Source organism: Dermacentor andersoni, chromosome 4 (assembly GCF_023375885.2).
Source record: "Dermacentor andersoni chromosome 4, qqDerAnde1_hic_scaffold, whole genome shotgun sequence".
NCBI lineage: Eukaryota > Metazoa > Arthropoda > Arachnida > Ixodida > Ixodidae > Dermacentor > Dermacentor andersoni.
Window position 1 is genome coordinate 200,598,447 of NC_092817.1, and position 25,035 is coordinate 200,623,481.

The following is a 25,035-nucleotide window of genomic DNA, read 5'->3' on the forward strand; positions in this document are numbered from 1 at the left end:
TATCGAATCATTGTTACTTGTGTAGTACTGAGGTAAATTATCACTCAAATAAAACTGAAACAGATTAGCAGCGGGAACTAGAGAATAAATACATACATTATAGAAAAATAATACAGATTGACTATGAATCTGTGCATATAATTTCCCGAGTCTGGGAAATAAGTAACACGGTAAACATAAATGAATTGTGTAATTCAAATAAAAGAACCCTAACAATGTATTACAACAAAAAATGTTAAGATATACATATCGCCTATATTGCATTTCATGTGTTATGATGTGTACTTTCATGGATTTCTTAGTTATTTACTGTAATCAGGTAAATTTAGGTGATTTAATAATTGCGAAACCTGGTGATTCAAATGCTGTCTGCCATAAGCTGTTCGAGACATTGGAGTTTCACCAGTTTCCTTGCGTATGCAATAGTGAGATTTTGATTCAGATCATTTGGATGTACACAGTTTGTTAGTGTTTATATGTTCCAATAATCTATAATAGTATATCTGGTTTGCTTTCAGCAGGGTGTGTTTGTTGAATAGGGTATGCATTCTCACATCTTTCGGCCTACCTCTGTAGTTTTCGAAATATCTAAGGAGTCTTTTTTGCAAGACTATCAATTGTGGATAATTTAGTGAATATGTTGTACCTCATACAAGTAAACAATATGTAGAGAGAGAGAGAGAGAGAGAGAAAGGCAAGGGAAAGACAGGGAGGTTAACCAGATATTATCTCCGGTTGGCTACCATGTACTGGGGGAGGGGCAAGGAGATGCGATAGGTGAGATAGAGAAGGATTTTAAAAAATTAAGAAAAAAAAACTACACACACACGCACGTACACACAAACTGTAAGTCGCGAATAAAACATGGAGTAATATAATACCTTTTTAAGTCAAAGTGGAATCATATCCCTGATTCTGTTAAAACATCCCGTGATATTACTAAGTCCAGCTGACAGTTATTCCACGTGTGTCTTCCAGGACATATCACATTTGAACCAAATGCCCAGAAACTTATGAGCTTTTACTTGTTCTATTTGTAATTCTGGAAACCATATTGTTCACTTAAAGTTCATCGGTTTGTTAAACGGTGCAAATGTTATATATTTAGTTTATAGACATTTAATTACAATTAGTTGCTGCTAATTAATAAAGAGAAAATCAGACATCCACCCGTTCGCAGCAATTGCTACAAAGGAAAATTGCTACAAAGGAAGGGTTTCCTTTGTAGCAATTGTTGCGAACGGGTGGATGTCTGATTTTCCCTTTATTAATTACTTCTCTCCACCTTGCGGGCTTCCGCAGAACTACTACGTCAATTTGTTGCTGCGTAACGATGAAAATAGAAGATTTAAGAAATTATTTAATGAAATATGCAACGTTTGCAATGACTTGTCTGCGAAAAACACATTTGTGTCATCAGCATACACGATTAAACTTTGAGCATCTGGTATGTAAGGAAGGTAATTGATGTATAGGTTAAATAACAAAGGTTCAAGTATATAGCTTTATGGGACGCCTTTTAGTCATATTGGTCGTCATATTGGTCATGAACTTATCCTCACAAGTGTTGAATTTGTGGAAGCGGGGGACTCATGTCGACGGGGCCGGAATGCAAGAAACATCCCCGTAGAGAGATGCGTGTGTTCTTGTTTACAAGCACGCGCACATCACTGCACGTTAGAGAACTTCACAACACCTGAGTGAAGAGGTTCACTGAGAGATATAGTTGTGCTAACACGGACACAAGTAGGAACGAAACGAACAACACAAGCACCCTCCTTTTCGGCTACTGTTTGTACGTCGCCGTGGGACAACACACGGCGAGAGACAAATAGTAGACGAAAAGGACGGCGTTACCCCTTGTAATGCGTAAGCCTTCTTCGATTACCTTGTATGTTTGTACCTGAACATTTTCCCGCCCACCTGGGTCATTGGTTGGTCAGCGGTCTCATGGGCAGCGCACCGGGATCCTGCACTACAATAGCAGGGTTCGAAACCAACCGTCGGACCAACTTGGGTCGCTGAGTATGTACCACTGTGCAGATGCGTGCCGCTCTTCAACGAACCTCTTTAGCGACCACAATGGTCACCGAAGACGAGGTACTGGACAGGTAGCGTTGTTTGAATAAGCTCTTTGAGGTCGACTTGGAGTGCTGGGCATGTTGTGCCATTCTGGCTGTGCTGGTCTTCAGTGAATCTCCCCGATGCCAACTTAAGTCCCTACTGGGCTTGTGCCGCTCTTCAATGAACGTCTTTGGCACCAACTTGGTTTACTAGGTATGCTCCACTTGGTATGCTCGACTCTGCAATCACGAGAAAAGTATCACGACACAACGGTATCCCGAAGTGCAGCAACCCGGCGCATTAGCAGCAGGCTGCGACAAAAATGCGCTGAGTATGTGCCGCTTGAATCTCTCGTGGAATTGGGTCACCGAATGTGTGCCGCTGAGTGCGCAACAAAGCTAGGGGACAGCTCTATCCGTTCGGATGCACCGGCGCTCCACGCTTCTCGTCTCAGAGGCGACAAGTGGAGTTCGCGGCATTGCCGCTAGATGGCAGAGCGTGTCCAAAAATAATAGCGAATGAGGATCCCGGTTGGCGCAGGGCAAGTTTCTCAGCGTTCGCACGCACTGGCACGCCACACATTTCGGAAGCGACGCCCAGGCGTCACGGTGGTGGCACCAGATCGCGCCGAGTGCACTTAGCGAAGCGCGAGAAAGGACTGCCCGCTGCCCAGTACACGCCTCGTAGTAACTCGCTTCGACGGTGACAATTGGTTGTATCGCGATATTGATGCAATGCTAACGAATTAACGCCGACAGACATTGTGAGACGGGTTCTGCCGCAGTTTTGATGCGAACGCGTCAGATGGCTCAGTGAGCGAGAGAGCCGGCGTCCCACGTCTGCAGGCGTACCTAAATTGGCTGCGACGCCACGCCGCGAGCGCGCCTCGACGGAGCAGAACGGGCGAAAGGGGAGGCCTGCTGCCGAGTGGCGCACTGGGTGTGGCGAGAGGGCATCACTGCGACGCCAAATCACGCTCGCTCTCGAAGCCTCCGTTATCCCTCGTCATTGCAGCTCTCGCCTTTGTTCTGACTGCGCCTCGGTAAGGCCTAATAAAAACGCACCAAGCTTCTCAACGCGCTCGCTCGTCCGCGAGTTCAAAACTCGAAGGACCGCTCGGCGGCGCTTAGTTGGACATTAAAGTTTTCGCATTCACCACACATAAGAAGTGCTTAGGTGTCCTCAGAATTTTTTGTTACTAGCTATGTCCGTTCTAGCAAGCCTATGCCCCCTCAGTAACATCAACTCTTACCAACTTGCTCAACTTTCTGTCGTTTTAGGCTTCACTAAGGTTTTGTTCTGTGTGATACTTTATCGATTATTCTTTCCTTCCTATTCGCTGCTCGAACTTCCACCTTCTCAGCGCATCCACGTCCCACTCGGTGGCTGTGAGATGGATCGGGGAAGACAAGCAGCGGCACTGCACGCATTCGTGCTTCCATCCTTACGCCGTCGCAAATGCAGACGCCCTGCTGACAGTGGGACGCCACTGTTCTCAGAGCTCAGCGCTTCTGTCGGCCGAGTGGTGCCGGTTGGCCCCGTAATCGCGTGTCGTCCCGTTCGATTCCGTGCAGTTTGCTGGCGGGGAACCAGAGTGCGGCGAGCAGCGATGCTACACTTAAGAGGACGTCACAAGCAGGAGCACTTGCTTTGATCGATGCTGCGCTCGAGGCCCTTTCTCCTGAGAGGCGGACAATCTCGCTGCGATCGACGGGGCATACACCAAACAGCGATCTTCGGGGACTCTCGTTTCAGATGGGCCGCTGTGAAGTTTGCCAGCCGTAGAAACAGAGTGTTACGATCTGAAAGAATGGTACAAATGCGCAGAGAGGTGGATGCCACTGCAGGTCTGATTTAGCTGCAAATAAGCTACGGGCTATTAGAATACATTATGACATTATGCTCGACTTTATAAATGACTAAGATGATCACCTGTCCTGCCCACGACTATCGACAAATGAGTGACTATATTAGACCAAGTACGCAGTCAGGCACAGCGTAGGAGTTTGCGGACTCGCTTCATATTGTCAATTTCATGATTGCAGAACTGCACCAGTATTAAACTTTGTTGCCTGGGAACTTCCTAATTTAGACGACTCACCCTATAATTCGCAATAGCCCGGAAATGTGTTTCACCGTAGAGAGAGAGGAATACAGGAAGGCAGGGATGTTAACCTGTCAATAGTCTGGTTGGCTATCCTACGCTGGGGGAAGGGAGAAGGGGAAGCGAGAGAAGGGAGAGAGAAGGCGTAAATACGTGCACGGACAGTACTTGAGTTAAAGACGCTTGCGAAAACCAGAAGTTATGAGAAAGCATAAAAGTGCCTTCACTGCCTTCTGAGCCGATGATCGGTCGGGACGGTGCTCTAGTATTGTCTGTTCACTCAGAGGACGATCTTCTAATTTCCTCAATGTGTTGGACAAAGATTGTCTTCGTGCTTGAAATTGAGGACAATGGCACAATAAGTGGTCAATATTCTCCTCGCATCCGCAAACATCACATGCAGGACTATCAGCCGTTCGAATTAGTGCTGAGTAGGCATTCGTGAAGGGAACTCCAAGCCATAACCGACACTGAAGAGACGCTTCACGTCGGTGCAGACCGGCTGGAGGTCTGAGTTGAAGTGACGGGTTTAGTCTGTGCAGTCTTGTGCGCCTTGTACGCACGGTATTCCATTCTGCTAAGGAGATCGTGCGTGCTAGAACGCCAAGTTGTCTCGCGGCGTCAGTCCTTGAGAGAGGAATGGGAACGCAGCGGTCTTCTTGGTTTGACGTCTGAGCTGCCTTATCGGCGTCATCATTTCCAATGATACCGCAATGACCTGGTGTCCATTGAAAAGAGAAATCATGGCCTTTTTCTTTTAAGTGATGGACAAGTTCCGCGATTTCGCACGGGAGCTGTTAATGAGTTCCATGTCGGAGAAACGACTGCACGCATTGCAAGGCCGGCCTTGAATCGCAGAAGACTGCCCATTTTCTAGAACTTTCAGCATTTATCACTTGAAGCGCGTCGCAGAGAGCCGCGAGCTCTGCAGCTGTAGACGTAGTGACATGGGAAGTCTTGAACCGCTTGGTTATTCTTATTGCTGGTATAACTACAGCGCCACCGGAACTGGTTGATGAAGTTGATCCATCAGTGTAGACGCGTGTGCAGTCGCTATATTTCTCGTACAAGAGGAGTAAAGTTAGTTGCTTGAGCGCTGATGATGGCAAGTCAGACTTTTTCTGAATTCCTGGGATTGTAAGGTTCACTTCAGTACGGCGCATACACCATGGAGGAATAGAAGGCCTTGCCGCAGGTGTGTAATCTGACCTGAAGGAGGCACGGTGCGCGAAGACAGTCGCACTGAATGTCGTGTGGGGCCTATCTACAGGGAGACTTATGTACATAGCTACTTATCCAGAAATAAACTCTTATGATCTCTTATGTAGACAGCTACTTATCCAGAAATAGACTTTGCCGCCAACTCCTACTGCCTCTAACGCGTTGAAAATCACTTCGTGCATTACGCTATCGTACGCTCCTTTAACACCCAGAAACAGGGCAGCAGATAATCTTTTGCAGGACTTCTGGTGCTCGACGTACGTCATCAAGTCGATAACGCTGTCTATGGAAGAACGGCCACGCCTGAAACCGGCCACCGCATCTGGATATACCTGGTAATGCTCGAGGAACCATTCTAGCCGTGCTAGAAACATCCTCTCCATTAGTTTTCCGATGCAACTGGCAAGCGCAATTGTTCGGTATGATGCAATGTCTACAGGCGACTTGCCAGGCTTGAGCAGTGGAATTTGGCGACTGGCCTTCCATTCCTGGGGAACCGTACCTGTTTGCCAGGAGCTGTTGAACAAGAGCAGGAGCACTTTCCGAGCCTCTTCGCCAAGATTACATCGGGCACGGTAGGTTATACCATCGGGTCCTGCTGAAGATGAACGCTTGCGCAAGGCCAGTGCAGCTTCGAGCTCATCCATGGAGAAAGGACTATCCATGCGGGGGTCGCGTGAAATCGGTGAGTGGTGGAGCGTCGATGTTCCAGCGGAACTAATTTCGCCAGCAATCCTCCTGCAGAAAGCTTCCGCTACGTCAATCTCGCTGCATTGTTGGTGAATGGCAAAAGACTTAAAAGGGTGGTGCTGCTGAGGGGTTCCACGGAGACCACGAACAGTTTTCCATATGTGAGACAAAGGTTTTCGTGGATCCAAAGATTCGCAGAATGACTTCCATCTTTGAGATGCAAGTTTGTCCATGCGACGCTGAATTTTATTTTGAGTTCTTCTGGCCAACCTCAAGTCGTGTACAGACGTCGTGCGCCTGTATCTTCGCTCTGCACGACGACGAATTGCACGAAGCTTCCCTAGCTCAATGTCGTATTCGGTGCGTGTATACGTTCTCAGGAGCGAATGTTTCGCAGCCTCTAGGGCACCCTTTATCATGTCTTCTAGGCTAGAGGACAAGTCATTACGACAGCCGTCTTCGACAATTGACTTGAACATTGGCCAGTCGATACATAGTTTGACGCCGGCTAACCTGCAGTCCGTCAGCCCTTTAACCCTAAGATAAATGGGTAGGTAGTCACTTCCCCGCGTTTGAATATCTGGAAACCACTTGACCTTTCTAGTGAAGGAGCGTGAAACAAAGGTGAGGTCCAGGCAGCTACAGTAGGCAGTTCCACGCAGAAAGGTGGGGCTTCCATCATTTAACAAACACAGTTCTTGTTCGGAGGCAAATTACACTAATCTTCTGCCTCTCGAGTTTGTCTTAGAACTTCCCCAGAGATGGTGGTGGGCATTAAAATCTCCAGTAATCACCAAAGACTGCGGAGTCGCTGTCGTGATTCGCCGTAATCTCTCGCAGTCCAACCGACTTGAGGGCGATATGTAAGCTCCAATTAATGTGAAAGTGAGCTTGCTTTTCTTCAGCGTCAGACATACGTATTGGTTTTCTTGGTCAGGTGACACTGGACGATGGACATACGTAAGATCACGTCGTATGAATACGATGATCTTGCTGCATTCTCCGTGGGTGGCGGACATGAAACACTCATACCCGGACAGTGATGTTTTCTGATAGGGGCTCGCAGATGACGATGACTGGGAACTTATTTGTGAACACAAACTGTCGAAAGTCCGACATGCGTGACTTCAGTCCTCTGGCGTTCCAATGAAATATCGACGTGTTCCCGACTTCGTCACGAAACGACGGCTTCTGGAGAGCCATGATTTTAACCAAGAGCTGCAAGTACCGGACTAAAAGTGTCCAGCACCTGTAGCGCGCTTTGCGCAGACGAAGACTTCATGTTAGTAAGTATAACGCGAATTGCATTCATAAGCGACCGCAGTATGTTGATGACCTGGAGATCTTCAGCAAGCGTCGCTTCAACAGCTGCCGAAGCCGTCGAAGTCGGTGCGTTTTAAGGTAACTTAGCAGGGAGTTGTGCCCTCGGTATCTCAGGCCATTCTTCAGGACGGGCGAGCCTCTCCGCTTCGTTTGCTTTCCTTGTGTCTGTCTTGGTGGCGCAGTGCGGTGATGCGGCAGTCCTTCTGACGGTAACTGGCGTGAACCTATCTGCAGTTGCGGAATTTCGTGAACGTTTTCGGTGTCGATGGCGACGTCGCCGAACAGCGGCAGCAGCCTCTCGATGCGTTGAATTGTCCCGCACCATTCGTTTTAGAATCGCGAATTCCTTCCGCGCCCGCGGGCAATCCTTTGATGAGGCCTTGTGAGGACCACTGCAGTTGGGGCACTTTAGAACATGTGTACTGCAGGCGTCTTCTGAATGGGACTCAGAGCACCGCGGGCACACGACGTTGTTCACGCAGACACCCTTCACGTGGCCAATCTTGCAACACTTGAAACACTGGAGGGGCTTCGGTACGAATGGTCGTACTGGATGGCGGACATGTCCTACTTTGACGTGGGAAGGAAGGCTGTCTCCTTCAAACAAAATCTTCACACAACGTGTGTTTCCCAGTCTGAAAATCCTTGTAATGAAATTGCTTTCTGTCGTTGGCTTTATCAGCGTTGGCAAGTCGTCATTAGGGATGGCAACGTCAACGTCATAAATGACTCCCGCAGTATTATCGCTGCCTGCAGGGATCATTGATCGCAACTTTACATTGTCGATATCAGTTATATTACGTAAGTCTTGTAGGGCACTGCGATGTAAGACATCAACTGCCTGGACATTTTTTCGCGAGTTTATTCGCCCGTATTTAATCTCATTTGGTGCAATTCTCTCGAATAACGAAGAGAGGACCTGCCTGTTGAGGAGCCGCAAATTGATCGCCGGGTCCACGGGCATAAAGAGCACATGTGTGCGGTCAACGCAGCGGTGCACTCTTCACGGTAGAAGCACTTGGCGGTGAAGATGCGTGTAGTAGTCTTCTTTTCGCTGATCTACTCATCATGACCTGGAAGTCATCGTGCGACGAGTCGTAGCTGTCCGAACATATCTCAGTGGCCTCGCTGTCTGTATCGCTTGACGCACTTCCACGTTTCCTGGACGCTAGCCGACCTAACGGCTGCACATCAGGAAAGTCCTGATGTGCGACACGACTTGCTTCAATACCAAAAAAAAAAAGCTATTTACAATCTTGAAACAAATCGAAATAAGGCAGTTCGTTTTATCTCTGACTCTTATCATCGTAAGAATTCATCAACTCAACTCATGACTAACAACAATATACCTTTGTCTTTAGATAAGAGGGTAGCCCTCACCATAGGCTAAATTGTGTTTCATTGCTCTCCAGTCAATTTAATATTAGCTCTGACTCATACTTACTCCCCCACTTATGATGACCAAAACGTCCCGCTTATATTTTGCAGATAGCACCACATCTTGGTCGCAGTCCGATTTTTCAGACTTCGTTCTTTTTCCTCATTCTATCCCACATTTGAACACGTGGTCTGAAAAAGTGCTGATGAGTGAAGACGTGAAATTGTTTTAAGGTGTGTTATTGAGCTCTTTTCCTTTATATTGATGTCGTATTTAACACCTTGCCAAAATGGTCTTTCCTCCAGGGCTATGACTTTTTTTTCATTTGTTTGGAATTTTCTTTTGCACTAAGTTTTGTATCTCGTGCCGTGGTGGCGTAGTGACTTTGATGTGGCGCTGCGCGGGATGAAATTCCGGTCGCCACGGTCGCATTTAAAAAGGGGCAGAATGCAAAAACGCCCGTGTACCTCGTATTAGGTGCACGTTAAGTAACTCTAGGTGGTGAAAATTATATCTAGGCTGATGCACTTCTTTCACTGCGTTGCTTTCACTCTCACGATGACGCAACCTGCAACTACCGTGCAGTTTGTTTTTCAGCTTTGGAAGCCACCAGGTTTAAGGAATTTAATTGGCTATACAGTAGTGGCTGTAATCAATGACTTAAATAGACCTTGCGTCGCGCGTCCGCTCTATATTATCTTTTTATGTCGGCATTTTACAAGCTTCAGTTATATTTTGGGCATTTATGGTTTCACCGTCCGTTTTCTTCGTTCTGTTGTCGAGCACCTCGGATCAAGGCCCTTTGTTCATCTCGCTAACATCATGCGACCGGACTTGTGTAAGCAAGTTTGTTGAAAGACTAGTGTTCCTTTTAGAAGTTTTAGTATGTTAAACAACCCTCTAGTACTTGTAGCCTTTAGCAAGCAGACAACAGACCAAACACACTTGGCCGTGCAAAAGCGGGATGCTGGAGAGAGACGTGTAATCCACCCTTGAAACAAATTTAACCGCGCTGTCCGCGTAAGAGAGAGGAGGAATGCAAACACACTATTCCGGGCATCGCCCTCTTCGCCGGAGAGAGAGACGCCGATTATTCTGAGCGGAGGCAGACACACAGTGCCTGGCGCCCTCTCACTTTCGTTCCGCCACTGCGCAGTTCGCTGCCGTCGTAAAGAGGCGAGCTTTAAATGCGAAGTATTCTGTGGTTGCGATTACCACGGCGAGGAGTAAAATTGGCTCATCGAGTTTTGGGGCAAGGGGAATCCGCAGAGGGAAGGGGAAGCACGCACGCAGATTCACGCTCAGAGCGCGGCGGAGGCGGCGCTCTCAGACTGGAACCCCGGAAGATGCGGCGATTGAGCGCAGCGAACAAAAAAAGAAGGGTAGATTATTCATTGATTTACTCGCTTATTTATTTAGCATACTTCCAAGGTCCGAGGGCATTGCAGGAAGGAGTGGCAAATAACAAATGTTCGCCTAGTAAAATAGATTTCACTATCGTTTACTTTAGCCGATAGCCACGTTTCAGTGAGAATGGTGACGACTGCTGAACAAGAATCGGCGACGGACGATAAAAGAAACTATTATATTTTTATGTCACGCGGCCAAAGATGCTGACAGATTTAACGTCGCAAAAAAGAATAAAGGAACTCAAAAGCGTCCACCATTATTCCAGTAAGTGAGCCGCGCCTTCTGAAGGAAAAAAGAAAGGGGGGGGGGATATTGACGGAACTCCTACATTGAGGATCTTATGCCCTGTTGGGATTGGAAAAGTAAAAAAATAGTACGTAATAAAGGACAGGGCGAAAGACGTCTAAAGAGCAGAGAGCGGAGGAGAAACGATGGCCGTGGAGATCGAATCACCTAGAAAACAACATAAAGAGTTTTTGTTTAAATAAAGGAAGCATTTAAACAAAACGAAAATGGGAGACAGAGTAATAACGGCTGTGCGAAGACGACGCGATTAAACAGAGGGCTAATTTGAGAAAAACTTGTCAGCTGGCGGATAATAGACGGAGATGAATTGGCGAAACACTTAGAAACGAAATCTCGCTACATACTACAAAGGTAGAGAGGGTCAACAGGTGTAAGAAGTACGAAAAAATGCGCCCAGTGCTTTTATCACTGGGAAGGTGGTCCGAACATGGTAGTGCTGCAAGCGGCAGTTTGTATGCGCTAAAGGAGAGCGCGTTTATTGCTAGTTATTCTACCCGCCGCCTGATCAAAAACAAGTGTAATGGGAGATCCCTGGCAGAGGCCTTCGTCCTGGGTGGGCATAAATACGATCGTGATTGCGATGATGAACGGGAGACTATCCTGCCAATAGCGAAGTTCACGGAGTAAACACGGTCCCTACCAGGTATGGCGGCAATACACCAAACACAACGATGCTAACGCGAGTACTGGCGCTTGAAGTGCAAGGCAGTCGTTCTCTTAATCACACTTTCCGTGATACTTTCAGTTCGTGTGACGCAACCTCGGCCGCGACCAGGTGTATAATGAGTGAGCGGTACAATGCCGATACAACGGAGAAATACGCGACGTGAAAATAAGACATGTCTCTCACTGTTTTATTCACAGTAGTGGCAGCAGAAGTTCGTGCTATATAAAGATAGTGCCCATGGTATGTCCGTCACTACTCTCGTCAAAAACATTTCTGTATAAACATGCCAACTGAAAAGAATATACGTGGGATGTGTTTCGTTGCTTTATCGTCCCATACTTCTGTCTATTGGCATTGTGCTTAAATTTCATGCCAAGCGATATATTACCTGACTACTGCAGTGAACAGCCGGTGGAGACCAGGATTTCTTTTTTTTTTATCTGTGTACGCAGACATTATATTTCAAAGGTTCTGTGAAGAGTGCGCAACGTCAAAACGGGACAATGGCTGTCCTTGCAGCCCTTTCGTACACCGAGGAAGGCGCCCATTTTCTTTTTCGGGATGTCACCTCAGGCGAAGGTTTAAAATAAGTAAGAAGAGCTCCAATATTGTTTCTTTCGACGAGCACCACTGCATCTGTCAAGGAAGAAGGTACAAGCGACGAATAATCACGCCATTGCAGCCGACAGGCCTGTGGTATACGCAGCACTTTTCTGCGTAAGTTAGCTACACAATTAGGAGACATATGGGCAGAAGAAGAAGAGCACACGCCTTGTCCCGTCTTCCTATATAGGGCAAGTCCGCACTGAGCAACGTCCTATACCAAGAAATGGACCGTGTACCACAGGACAGTGGCACATCACTGATAAACTGAGTGCGGCGCAAGAGGACAAACACGCGATTAATGCCCACCTGAAATATATTAGACTCGTTGGCCACGATATCAGCATATCGCGAGAGGATTTACCTCTTTCAGCATTTCGAGTTGAAGCTAAGTCAGAAGTTGCGCTGTCATCTCGGTTTGTTAAGTTGGTAGAGAAAACGGCGGTGGTCGCGAGTTGCAGTTTCATGTACGACGCTTTCTTTTCGTAGAACACAAACTAGCTTCCTTTAGCAGCGCTATGTAAATGAGGCCGGCGAAATCTGAGGCATTTGTAACGAAATTCTACTTTCTGGATTTGCATATAACTCCTTTGGTGGGTCAGTAGTTTCCACGTGTACCTCTCTCCACCAAAACACAAATTGTCAAATCGGCAGTCAGCGCTGTGTCCACGCTCCGCGGGGTATATTGTATGTCCCTGCTGGCCGCAGTTCACAGATGGACACGCAGCCGTATAGTCCGCATAGGTGGCGCAGGGAACGCGCACCTGCAACCTGACGGTCGGCAAAGAATGGGAGGGAGCCTCGCCAGGAGTACACCGTTACTGTGAGAACCCGCGTGGGGCAGGATCATGCATAAAGAAAAAAAGGGTTCCTCCCGATGCCCTCTGTGGATCAATACCACTCCGCCGCGATCGCCGCCTCTTTCAATCAATAACGACACGGAAACAAGACACCGCGGTCGGAAAAGTGAAGCGCTATACGAGGCAAGCAAACGTGCCGCACCAACCTACGTACCGCGGGATAGCAGCACTGGGCTCGTGTGTGTGTCACAGCAAAAGCAGATCCAACGTCACTCCACGTCAAGTGGAATTAAGCAACAAAGAACCGGAGGAGCCTGGACAGTTCGTCGTTTATGAAAGAAAACTTCGAAAACACAAAAGTGGAAACAAAACAAAACAAAAAAATAAACGAAAGTATCGAAGCACGAACACCGCACAAGAACGACCCTGTGTCAGTGGGAGAAGCGGATATTACTGCCGAGATCGAACATTATGAGCAAAGCAGGACACGCCAAGCAACTCCTGGCAGATAAACAGAATGACAATAAAAAAATAAGTCCGATTTCGTACGATATTTGTCTTTTTTGTACGATATGTCTAACGCCGCCAAGCGACTAAATATAAGACAAGCGCGCAACATTTCTTTTGAATTGACGTTTCTCTTACGTTTCTGCTGTTTGTCTTGTTCTTGCCGTAACATGTGCTATCCATACTTGTAGTTCCCTGCAGTCGAATAACAATATATATCGAGCTTCCAGTGGCACATTGCATGCAATGGCAAGATAAAGGGAAGTAAGCAGGATATTGGGGACATCTTTCTCGCCACTAGTTCTTAACCTTATGAGCAGTCGCGAGAATAGACTACAGAGGAAAGCAACTATACTAGAAAGACCGACCAGCTGTAAAACCATTTTCTAAAGCCCCGATAATGGCGGCGTTTACATGAATGCAACATAAGCGTATCGTATCAACTAAACGTGGTAATTCCCTAGGAAGGCGTATCGCATCCAATGCGCCAAAGTGGGGTAGTTTGAGCTGGTGAATGCGCATTTCAGCGATGCACGTAAACAGAAGCGTATCATATCAAGAATCATGGGAAAGAATTTGTTGCAGGATGACAACCAACAATGGAGGAAGGAAAATCTTAGCAGGAGCCCTGACGTCACCCTTTGTGAAGCTGAAGTGACGCTGGAAGTCGGTGTTACTCCGCCATCGTGTCGGGCCGGATCCTCCCCTCTTGTTTACATTTCTCGCATTCGGCGCGCTACCATATAGGCGCAACCACGCCGGGCAGGCACGCCGTAGCGACCTGTCCAACGGTCCAATCACGGTGTATCCCATCGCGATACAACCTATGGCGAGCCCATCTGCAGTTTATGAAAACAAACACGCATGCCGGTCGTGGCTTCATCGGAAGCGTTTTGCTTCAATGAACCCGTTTCGGGAGGCCACTCACAGCAGAGGTGTGACGAGACACAACGCACTGACGAACAGTTCGGCAGAGGAGAGCGTCGTTGGGCGTTTAAATACCCCGACCGCCGCCTGAGGTATATCGTTCTCACGACAATTGAAGCTTTGCGGAAACAAAGTTCCGCGGGGCCGAACAGTAAGCGCGTATGCGAGCGGCTAGCGCGTTGACCGGGCCTGCGTATGTGCAGGCGTACTCTCGTCTGTCAAGCCTTGCACCGCGTCCGCAAACCTTCACTTCCCTGCGCCCATCGACAACGCATATAAGATTCCTGCAGCAAAGGTGATCCGTCCCTTTATTACTCACAGCAGCCGCTTCTTTCCCATCCATCTACATGGCTGTTTTACGTGTCACAAATGCATCGTCGGTTGTCAAAAGCAGGAACACTGAACAGCTGACATTGACGCGCAAGGTGTTCATCGTAGATAATATGAAGCACAGCGGTTTCAGTCTGTGATGACACGTTAACATGAATACACCGAAGACAGGAAAAACATTCCAAGTTCTTCTTTCGTCCGTAGCATGGCGCGCTCGTTTCACGATTAGTACTTCCGGTCCCCCCTGTCCACAACAATAGCTGGGCGAGCACAATCTAGATAACACAGCGGAACAAGACACGGAGACTAGCGCAATTTGCATCGCGGACCGACGCAGCCCAACGCCTAAGCAAGCTAGCACACCGTACGACATTAGAGAAGTGGCACACACCTGAATTCGCCCAAGAACGACTGCATTCCCTCGACCCCTCTATGCAACTGCGGCTGTTACCAGGGCTTCTGCGAAATGAGGAAACAATGCTGTGCCGCTTACGCTTGGGCGTCGCATTCACCAATGCATATACGCTTTTGATTGGAATGACTGATAGCGCCGACTACAATGCCTGCGGTGTCGAGGAAACTATAGAACATCTACTGTGCTACTGCCCATCTTTTTAAAACGAAAGACATGACCTCTGCACAGCTCTCAATCAGCTAGATAGAACGCCGTTCACCTTGAACAAGATCTTGGGACCATGGCCTCGCATATCGCAGCTACAAAAGGCCACAAAAGCTCTGCTGCGATGTTTAAAAGCTACTGGATTGAGTCAGCGTCTGTGATCCTGACTGAGTGACCGAATGATATCCCCAGTGGACTTTCTCTTCTTCTTTTAATCTTTCCGTCCCCTTTTCCCTTTCCCCAGTGTAGGGTAGCCAACCGGGCTCAGTCCTAGTTAACCTCCCTACCTTTCCTTTATCATTTGCTCTCTCTCTGCACACGCGACCCCTTTGCCACTGTACCAAACCCATGGAGCAACACGTGTGAGCGCACACACCCACAACAAAGGCACCGTTGTGGACCGAGAACATGACCGCTAAAGCAAAAGAAAGAAAGAGAGAAAGGAAGAAAGGGGTAAATTCAGCGCAACTTTTTCTACACTGTTTTCCTAGCGCGCGGAGGGGATAGGGCCTTTCCACGGTTTTTTTTTCCTTGCTCCATGCAACCAGCCAACCAACCGGCGGCTGCCACTGCCGAGTCCGCTTTGATGTAATAGAAGCCGGCACGGCCGCGCTCGGCTACCGCGGGACATGCCAACCGCTGCTGACACGCTTGGAAATGTTATTGTGCTGATGCAATATGGTAAGTTACCGCAGGGTAAACGTCGTCCGCGCGGACGACTGAAAGAGAAACTGAGGAACATAGCCGTCACGTTCAAGGTATTTTCGCTCTCTCTTACAACGCCACAGTAAAAAACGCAGGCTTGTCGGAATTGAGAGCGCGTGATACTTGAAAATATGACTCTATTGATGCCGTTAGGTTGTTGGACAACAAAATGCATATTCACTTAAACGGTGGAGGAAGAGTACGATATGCTTCTACCGTATCCATCTAAACGCAGCTAATCACATTTGCATGTTTCATTTATGCAAGCACATTACAAGTCAACCACGCACGGAATCATAAACGGCCCGCTATAGAAGTGTTAAAAAAAGTTCAGTTAAACACACACACACACACACACACACACACACACACACATACACACACACGCACACGCACACGCACGCGCACGCGCACGCGCACGCACACGCACGCACGCACGCACGCACGCACGCACGCACACACACACACACACACACACACACACGTGCGCACACACGCACATCGGTGATTGAAGACATCGAGGGAGTGAGGGCGACGATTAAGCATTAAGAATATCTCGCACACCCTAAGTCCGCTTCAGCCCCGCTGGGAAAAGCAGCACACAAATACAAACGAAACAAATTAAAAGTACTACCAAACGTCTCCCTTCGTTGTTTTTCTCTTCGACTGTTCGCGAGCTGGTAATTTTAACGTTGGACATCTGGAGTCCGCAGAAAACACAAATGAACGGCTACATCTCGAGAAAGTCTAAAGGAAGAAGAATCGTACCCCTGGGCAGCTTAGAAAATAGCAGAGAAACTAGGCAGGAAGGAAAAGTCTCCCGTGTGTGACGTTTTTGCATTCAGCCTGCATCGAAATGTGACCGAATTTGCCGGGAATCGCCCCCGCGACCTCGTGCTCAGCACTGCAACACTATAGCCACTAATCCACCGCGGCGGGTGGCAAAGATAATAGGACGAAAGCCTTTGAAAAAGTTACGTAAATTACCCGCATCGTGGAAATTCACGTTACGCGAAGCATTTTGCACGTAGCTGGTTACCGAGCATCGCTTGGAGTTCCTCAAATCGCAACCAGGTTAACCAACGTGTTTGCGTAACGGGGGCAGCGGCGCGTCTGACGCCAGCGTATGTCCGAGGACAGCAGCAGCAAGAGGACGGTGGCGACGCTCGTATGACGATGACGGCACGATTTCTATTGCGTTCGTTTGACGCGAGTTTACGGCATGCCGATTGTTAGCATGTGCATAGCCAATGGACGGGAGTGCATGAAAGGAGCACGGCGATTGTGACGTCATCAACAGTTACGTGTTATACAATTGTTTGTGTCTATATCTGTGTTGCGGCGTCCTTGATAAAGCGACGATGGGATTTGTACTTTGGACCAGAAAGGTTAACAATTGTTTGACCTGGGCCGATCATGAACGCAGTAAAGTGTCCCGCAGCTTCTAAGTAGCATTGGTATGCTACGAGGAAAAGACTGGACAACGTGTACCGACCCCGAAGGCTGTGCAGTCTGGCACAGCGGCTCAGAGCGCTAGCTCACGAGGAAAGAATGCGAGCAAGTGCCACGTAGCACGCGCACCAACAAAGTTGACTGCACGAGAGAAGCATGCATGCGATCGTTACCAAGTTAGAGCACCGGGCTGCATGCTGTGCTGGAACATTCGATCGGCCACGCATTTCGTTTTAATGAAGAGGTTTGAAACGAAGCGAGGCAGGAGCCTGCCTTCCTACCGCAATGTGCACGTAATGAGGCAGAGAATGCTTCGCATTAAAACAGAAAGAAAAACCTTTGCGATGAAGACGTCTCTCTATCCTGTTATCTAATTTCCATCTATGCTGTCAAATTTAGGAGTCGGGAAAGCTTTACTTGCTGTCTGGAATGGAAAATAAATGCATAAACATACAATACGTTGCTATTGCAAACTTTCATTTTTGAATAGCAGCGGAAGTATCAATATATTTCTCCACTTTTCAACATTGCAGAAACATTATTGATGAGTTAATCTTCATCACCATTGCTATCATCATCATCATCATCATCATCATCATCATCATCATCATCATCATCGCGATATCAATAGCTATGTCCAAGTGCAGGTCGAGGGCCTCTCCCGACGATGTGCGGTTACCCCAACCTTGTGCCACCGACTCCGTCAACTGCATCCAAACAATTTCAGGATCTAATAGTGCCACCTAATTCCCTTCCATTTTGATTTCCCCTTTGCTTCGTACCTTTGCATCAACTGTAATAAATAATAATAATAATAATAACAAACAAACAAACAAACAAACAAACACCGCTTTCACCTGAACTCAACGAAACGAAGTTTTGCGAACGAATGGCGGATCTCAGCGTACTTCTGTCGTTCTTTTGCAGGAAAGCGCACAAAAAGAGAAATAAAAACACCCTTAATCCCAGTTGCCATGTGATATATTAGTTAAAGGAAAGACTAACAGGAATAACAACATCAAAAATACACAAACACTTATGATACATGAATTATGCAATAATATAATGGCGGCCCGTAGGATCATTGTTCAGTCTGCATATGGAGTAAAAGCTTGCGTAAACGAGAATGGCTGTTACGTAACTGGCGGCGGTCCACCTTATGAGACTCGTGTGGAAATGAGAGAATGGCAGCGAGGCACGAGGTCAAGCTGCGGTTGACTCGCAGCTCGTTAAATGAAACCGAGAGAGAAAAAAGAGCTGCCACATCAGCAAACTTGCGCGGCTTACTGCACGTTGGCTGAAAGAGAGCAGACTTTGCTTTCCCCTCCGTGTGCTCTTGCTTTCGTTAACCGTTGCGCCAACAAGCATCCGGGCAAATTGCAAATGTCGCCGGCAAGTGAAACCAACAACGTTGGCTGTGACAGCAGCAACGCGTTGCTACCGTTGGTAGCGGACTAAGCGCGGCACAGTTGCTATGCATTTGGTATATCTTGTCTTCCCTTCAATGCAAAGTTCTAGAGACAATGTTCTTTCTTCTTTCTAATCTGGTTAAAAATGTATTTCTCCGTTGCAATAGTTCGCAGCTATTTCACGCTATAGCGCAGTCAGCCATTTTGTGCGGTCAAGCATCTCGAGTGTCAGTGCGAGGTTGCATGTGCGAAGGGATGTCCCTGTTGTAGCTGCGAGAGAAAGTTGACAACTGGCATCGTTCAATGAAGAACGCGTGGCAGTCCGGAATCAGCTGACTGAACAAGCACTCAACGCGGCTGCCGGAGTAGTTGGCTTCACGCTTAGCTTTGGACGCCTTCTTCCGCTGTGTGTGGCGGACCTTCGCGAAACTGAGCGCTCCGTGGCAACAAGGGCTGAAGAGTATTGAAGCAAGAATAATGCAGCGAACAGAGTACTTGCGTGCAACGCTTTGCTGCCATTTGCCCTTCCTAAAGACGTTTATGAGAAAAAAAGAAGTAAAAGAAAAGAATCATTCCAGAAATATATTTAAAAAATAGCGAGGGGGTCTTGCAAATCACAAGGTCATGGACCGCGTACGCCCAGAGGATGTGCGCAGCCCGCAGGCGTGCAACGCTCGCGTTGTTTATTATTCGCGAGTAGCGGCGAGCCGCGACGTGGGTCCAACGGCGAAGTGCGCCCCCTGCGTTGGTGATGTGCATTTAAGTTGGGCTTTGCTACAACGTACTGCGCCCGCAGGCTCGGCCGTAGTGCTGATGGATGCCGGGATTACGACAGCCCGGGACAAAATAAAAGCTAGAGGAAAATGGAGCTTTTACTGAGAGAGAATAACGCGAAACAAGAAAGGAGGTCAGAGATGAACAAAAAAAAATACATCTCTGTTTTGTCTGCTGGGATAAGCATGGGCAGAAGCACGGCCAAGCAGTGCCGGTAATGATGAAAACGCTTGTGGCTAAATACTTTTGTTGAGTAAATAAATCCAAGTTCAAACCGGGGTGTTTGTTCTTTAATTGGTGTGACGAATATTCAACTCCTTCGCTACTCGCTTGCATCTTACCCGAAAGCCTTCATTCACGAAACTTCTTTCGCATAAGAGCACTTCGTTATTACCCAGCATTCCGTCACCCAGTAATCATGAATGCGTGTAGTAGTAGTAGTGCTAGTCATATCGTACCAACGTTCACTTACAACTTCTACTGCAACTTTGTAAGATGTGTGCCTACTCTATTGTATTTTGTTGCCTACGTCTTGTGGTTATTCATCAAAGAGTTTTTGTGCTAAGATGTCTTGTGCCAAGTTTTACTGCTTAAAGGTTGTGTAATTTCTGTAAACGCTTCTTCACTTATTTCTAATCGCAATTGACGCCTTTTTACGCATGTATTCTTATGCAGCAAAGAACAAAAGGTCCTGCTGCAGTTTTTAACTTTGGGACCTATTTCATTATAGCATCTCATATATATATATATATATATATATATATATATCATTATTTAAACAATACAACTGAATCTGAATCTGCATAACTAGGCAGTCACTTGAGTAGTGATAACCACTGAAGCCACTTCTGAAAAAGGCTGTGAATATAGGCTCTGAATCCCGTATTCACCCAGCCATTCGTAATTTATAGCGGTCTTTGAGAACGGCTACTGATCAATCATTGTAGCTCTGCTATAATTGGCGAGTGCTGCGGGTCAGACAACCGACAGGCTATACTTACGAAGCAAAAGCCTTGGGAATTCCGCAACTGTCTACGTCGAAGAACGCCACCCCAAGCCCACGTGGAAACGACATCACACGAACGAAGAATGTAGAAAGTGACGACGAAGTGATTGAAGTATTCATTGAAGCAAGGAGCAATGCGACTGGTGACTAACTTTAACCAACACGGAGAAATTCATGATCAAAAACGACAACGTGCAATGATTTATCTTGATAAGATGTTTTGGCGTATAAATCGGTTACCACAGTTATTTGAACGCGTCCAAATATCTTAATTGTGTTCACTTCATGCGCAAACGCGATCGTATATTTCGCGTGCGTAATACATGCAGTATTTCAGTGACACGTAACTGATGTTCGCACTGAGATTTAACGCTGCTAAAGAAGCTGCTTGCGTTGGTATAGAGGACCCGGGAAATGTAGGTAGTGGCTCGCGATATTTAGCATATTCCGAATAGAAACGCTCAGTGCGGTATGTTGATACTGCAAATACACATGAGGCCTTGTGTATGAGGCAGCAATATTGCTGCGCTTTTGTATACCGTCTTTACACAGTCCATTTGATTGGTATTCATCAAAATATTACAACTTTCACAGCAAATACCGTGGCACTGGTGCCGTCCAACTTACAATATATGATTATTACCATGAAACATTAGAGGTGATGTTAAAGTTACAGAGTTAGCCACACTCATTATAGACTTCGGCAGAATAGTACCATTGCTAAAAAAATTTGCCAACAGGCGAACGTAGCGTGAAGTCAAAACGACCGACTTGAGTTTCTTCCGCTTTTCATCAGCCGGTCTTAGCCCCGTGCACGCTTGCAGCTGAGGACAGCAAGTGTTGAGACATTTGCTTGCATGACGCTCGGTAACCAGCCAAAGATGTAGACCTTATGTAACACAGCTTCCAGAGAATTAAGTAATTTCTTCAAAGAACGGCTGCTGTTTGCGGTCAATCTTGCGAGGATTGTGAATTGACCAAACTTTTGCAAATTTGTCAAGAAAACCTTTTGCATAGATAGACGTGTTAAAGGCGTGAATATTGTTACCGACATTAAGGTGTCCTCTCACTTTGATCATAAAGATCAGAGGCATTTAATCGGGCGATGAACCATTACTAGAGAAAGTTGGCTTTACTCTGACGTTTTCTTGTGTGAAAGTGCACAAACCAAGAAGTGATGACGATGATATGGGGTGTTTAATGGCGGAAAGAACCAGATCTGGCCAAAGAGCGCCATACAAATAGACCGGCGCCCGGCATATTAGAATTTGCAATTTGTCCACGCAACGCAGGATAATGAACTGGTCCCGTCCGTCTGCTTAATCTCCCTGCTGTTCCTTTCATCACGGGCTATGCGGGAAATGGGAATTCAAGACAACAAAGTAAAAGCGGGAGCCAACGCTTCGACAAGTGGACTTGTCGCGAGATATGTCGCCTTGAATAAGATGAGTCCACTTGTCGAAAAGCAGTCTCCCGCTTTTACCTTGTTCTCGTTTTGCTTATCACTCTGCAAGAGTGTTGTGTATAAGATTTCTGCAATGCTAAAAAGAGCATTTCCTCGTGTTACAGACTTGTGACAACCAAAATACCGAACGTGTGATCACGAATTTGCAAATAAAGGAAAAAACAAACGCATTCAGCTCTAGCACTAAAAAAATCGCTAAACAACAGGACGAGTGAAGGGACACAGACAACAGCGCTGTTTTCACTCGTCCTGCTATTTAGCGCGGTTTTTTATTGCTCGAAATCATGAACCAACCAGCCCAAATGCGTACACTTCCGCATTCAGCTCTGTCATGACCCACTATTAAGATGGCGAGGCTTCATTTGGTTCAAAAGCTGGAAATCGCAAAGAAAGGCACATCACGAACGCGGTGATTTTAGAGGGAGAATCACTTACTGCCAGTTATAGTCGTGTAGAATTTCCGGCGGTAGCTGCGTTTCTTGACCACCGGTTCCGGCTTGGGACCATATGCCAACGGCCGCCATGACACCGGTTGCATCAGTTATTACGGAAAACCATGCACCAAACTTCTTTGCTGGACACCGCGCACATCATCACCACCACCATCATCATCATCACTGCCATCACCGGTACGAACAAGAACCAGGTCACAAACGCGGCATCGCCTTCGACGCATCTCACTGAAAGCAGCACGTCAGAATGTTCCACTATGAAAAAAAGAGACGAGGTCGCTGAGATAGTAAAATCCGCCGGGTCACTGCGTTGAACTCCAGATGGAAGTGATCGTCATTTCCTATTGCTGAAGGACGGGAATGAGGAGCTTGCGTAGTGCCGTCTGTACCCGAGGGCCACATAGGGACTCGCGACGACTTGACAAGTGTCTTGGGTCCGCCGAGCTTCATTGTCGCACGTGGGATGGCGAGAGCAGCAGTCGAAATTTGCGGACAGCGCTTGATTGTCGCGTGGACGTCGCGTGCGGCTGTCCTGGAAATGTCGCATTTGATATAAAACGTGCTGCCCTGACACCCCACGAGAGCCTCCCACAGACGTCTGCACAACGCTGCCTCTGCTTCGCTTCGTAGAAGATTTTTCCTCGACGTCTACAGCGAGCTGCGACGCGGCGGCTGGGTCTGCTTTGGATACGATTTGTTGTTTTTCTTTCCGGCCGTCTGCTGCCGGCTGTCGTCTGCAGCGCAGGTTACTGAACGCGCTAACGTCGCTCCTGTTTACGCAACGGCGCCACGAAGCACGCGTCCGTCTTCGCGTCAGCCCGCGTGCTGTCGGCCCGCTGCAAAATAAAGCGTTCGAACGGAACCCGCCGCCGCGCCTCAGTGGATGCGCCCGTCCCGGGGCAAAGTCAGGTCGGGCGGAGGGCTTAGTCTCGTGGCTCCATTCCAAGAGAAACGGGCTCAGTCGAGTGGCACAGCGCTATCAGGATCGGATCTTCACTGCACGGTCCCCCTTTCTGCTCTTCTCGAGTCGCCACTCAGTGCGACGGCGGCACGCTTTTAGACGTGCTCTCGCCGTAGACGGGCGCGCCCCGGTTTCCGCAGATCAGTGTTGTGCTTTCGAGCTCTTCGCACGGGAACGGACGTACCGATGTGAGGCTGCTGTGTGTACATCCGTCGCTGACAAACTGGACATTCTCCGTTGTGTTGAGCACCATAGGTGACCGACGGAACCTCTGTGGAGATGGAGAATGCCTGTAGAGGCGATCCAGGGCGTGTTGGGGACGTCGCAGTTGATCCCTTCGCGGTCGGAGTACCACAGCCGGCTCTCAGAACTCGCGCAGTGCTGGCCGGAATGGGTTTCCGAACGACCCAGAGAGAAGAAAAGCACCATTGCCTAGCGACATCGCGAGTGGGCTTCTTAAAAGAAGACTCTCACTGTGGAGCGACGAACAGAAGAGTAGCCCTGAGCGCACGGGACGAAAGTGCAGCACCTGGAGCATCTCAGCGGCGCTGTCCGCGACGAACCGAGCAGTTGTCCGCATCAACAAAGACAGGATTGGCCACAAACGCTGGACGTAGCAGAGAGGTAGAAGCAGCAAAAGCGACGGCCGGAGTAAAACGACAGGCGAATGAAAAGAAGATGCCCTGTCCGTCAAAGCGCGTCGAAAGCGGCATACAAAGCACAGGTACTGTTGTCGGGACGGGAAGAGCGTGGACAGTTTGACAACAACAAACGAGTGGCGAGCAGGAGAGGTCTTTGGCACAAACGTTGCTGCCTGTCAAGAGTTCCTTTTTCGAGTCGAACGTCGGGCTGTAGGTGACACTTGCAGCGGGCGCCGACACCTTGCGCAGAAACGGGGGAAGGCGCCGAGCGCGTTCGGCGGCGGCAAGGGCGCGCGCGCGCGTGCTCTGGCGGTGCAGCTGCCTTCCAGGAGGCGTGCTGTTCAAGATGGCAGGTCGGCGGGCGCGCGGCAGAGAGCGCTGCGGGGAAGCCCGCTGGCCGCCGGCCGACGCGCGAGCCACTGGGGCCGCCCGCGCGGCCGCCGGCTGCAGCCATCGCGCGCATCCGTGACGTCACGCGAGGCGCGCCGCCACGCTGTGCACGCGACAGATGGCGCTGCTCTGCACGCCTCCCATCGCTGGAGGCGCTTCGCTATTCACTGCGGCTCCGGCTCATTACGAAACTGGAGCCGCATGCCCGCGCTACTTCAACTCCGTCGTCGCGACGCGCGGTGACACGCTGGAGCAGTTGCAATTGTCGATGCTGATTATCCTCCGGAGTTCGAGTTCACACGCTCAATCGCGCACTTAGTAGCCTCGGACGAAATACCGCATTTACTCGGAAATTGGCCGAACACGAATATAGTCGACCCCTATATTATGAACTGGCCGACAAATAAAAAAGAATACAATTCCAACATAGGTCGAACCATATCCCTTCAGAAAAACGGAAAGCTTTGAAAATGACACACTTTTATTCTCCGTAAGTTCGGCTACTGAATCTCGCTAGCCGATGGATTATTCTGCATCCTCCTCGGAACTGCCAAAGAAGTCGTGCTTCAAAGGCGTCATCGCCACCACGAACGACGTCGTCCTCGGTGCCGTCAATTCCGCTGGATACGCAGCATTTTTTAAGCAACTCTGGACAATCTACAGACCGATTTTACTGTTGGCCACTCGTGCAGCTCGATACTTTTCCTAGCTTTGTCCGCGAATATAGGTCGAGATTGTTTGGTCACGGACATAGGTCGATAACTCATTTCAGGCAACATTTCCGTTCAAAAAAGGAAAAAGCTGTCACCCTATATTCGAATAAGTACGGCA

General features: G+C 48.2%; 1 protein-coding gene across 1 annotated transcript in view; it reads right to left on the bottom strand.

Moving 5' to 3' along the window:
• Sh (Potassium voltage-gated channel protein Shaker) overlaps positions 1–24,204 on the bottom strand; it is a 410,425-nt gene extending 386,221 nt beyond the window's left edge. The window contains exon 1 of the mRNA XM_050185375.2: positions 22,196–24,204. Coding sequence (XP_050041332.1) covers positions 22,196–22,284 — 89 coding nt within the window. The 5' untranslated portion in view covers positions 22,285–24,204. The remainder of the gene's footprint in view (positions 1–22,195) is intronic.
• Positions 24,205–25,035: the final 831 nt, after the last annotated feature.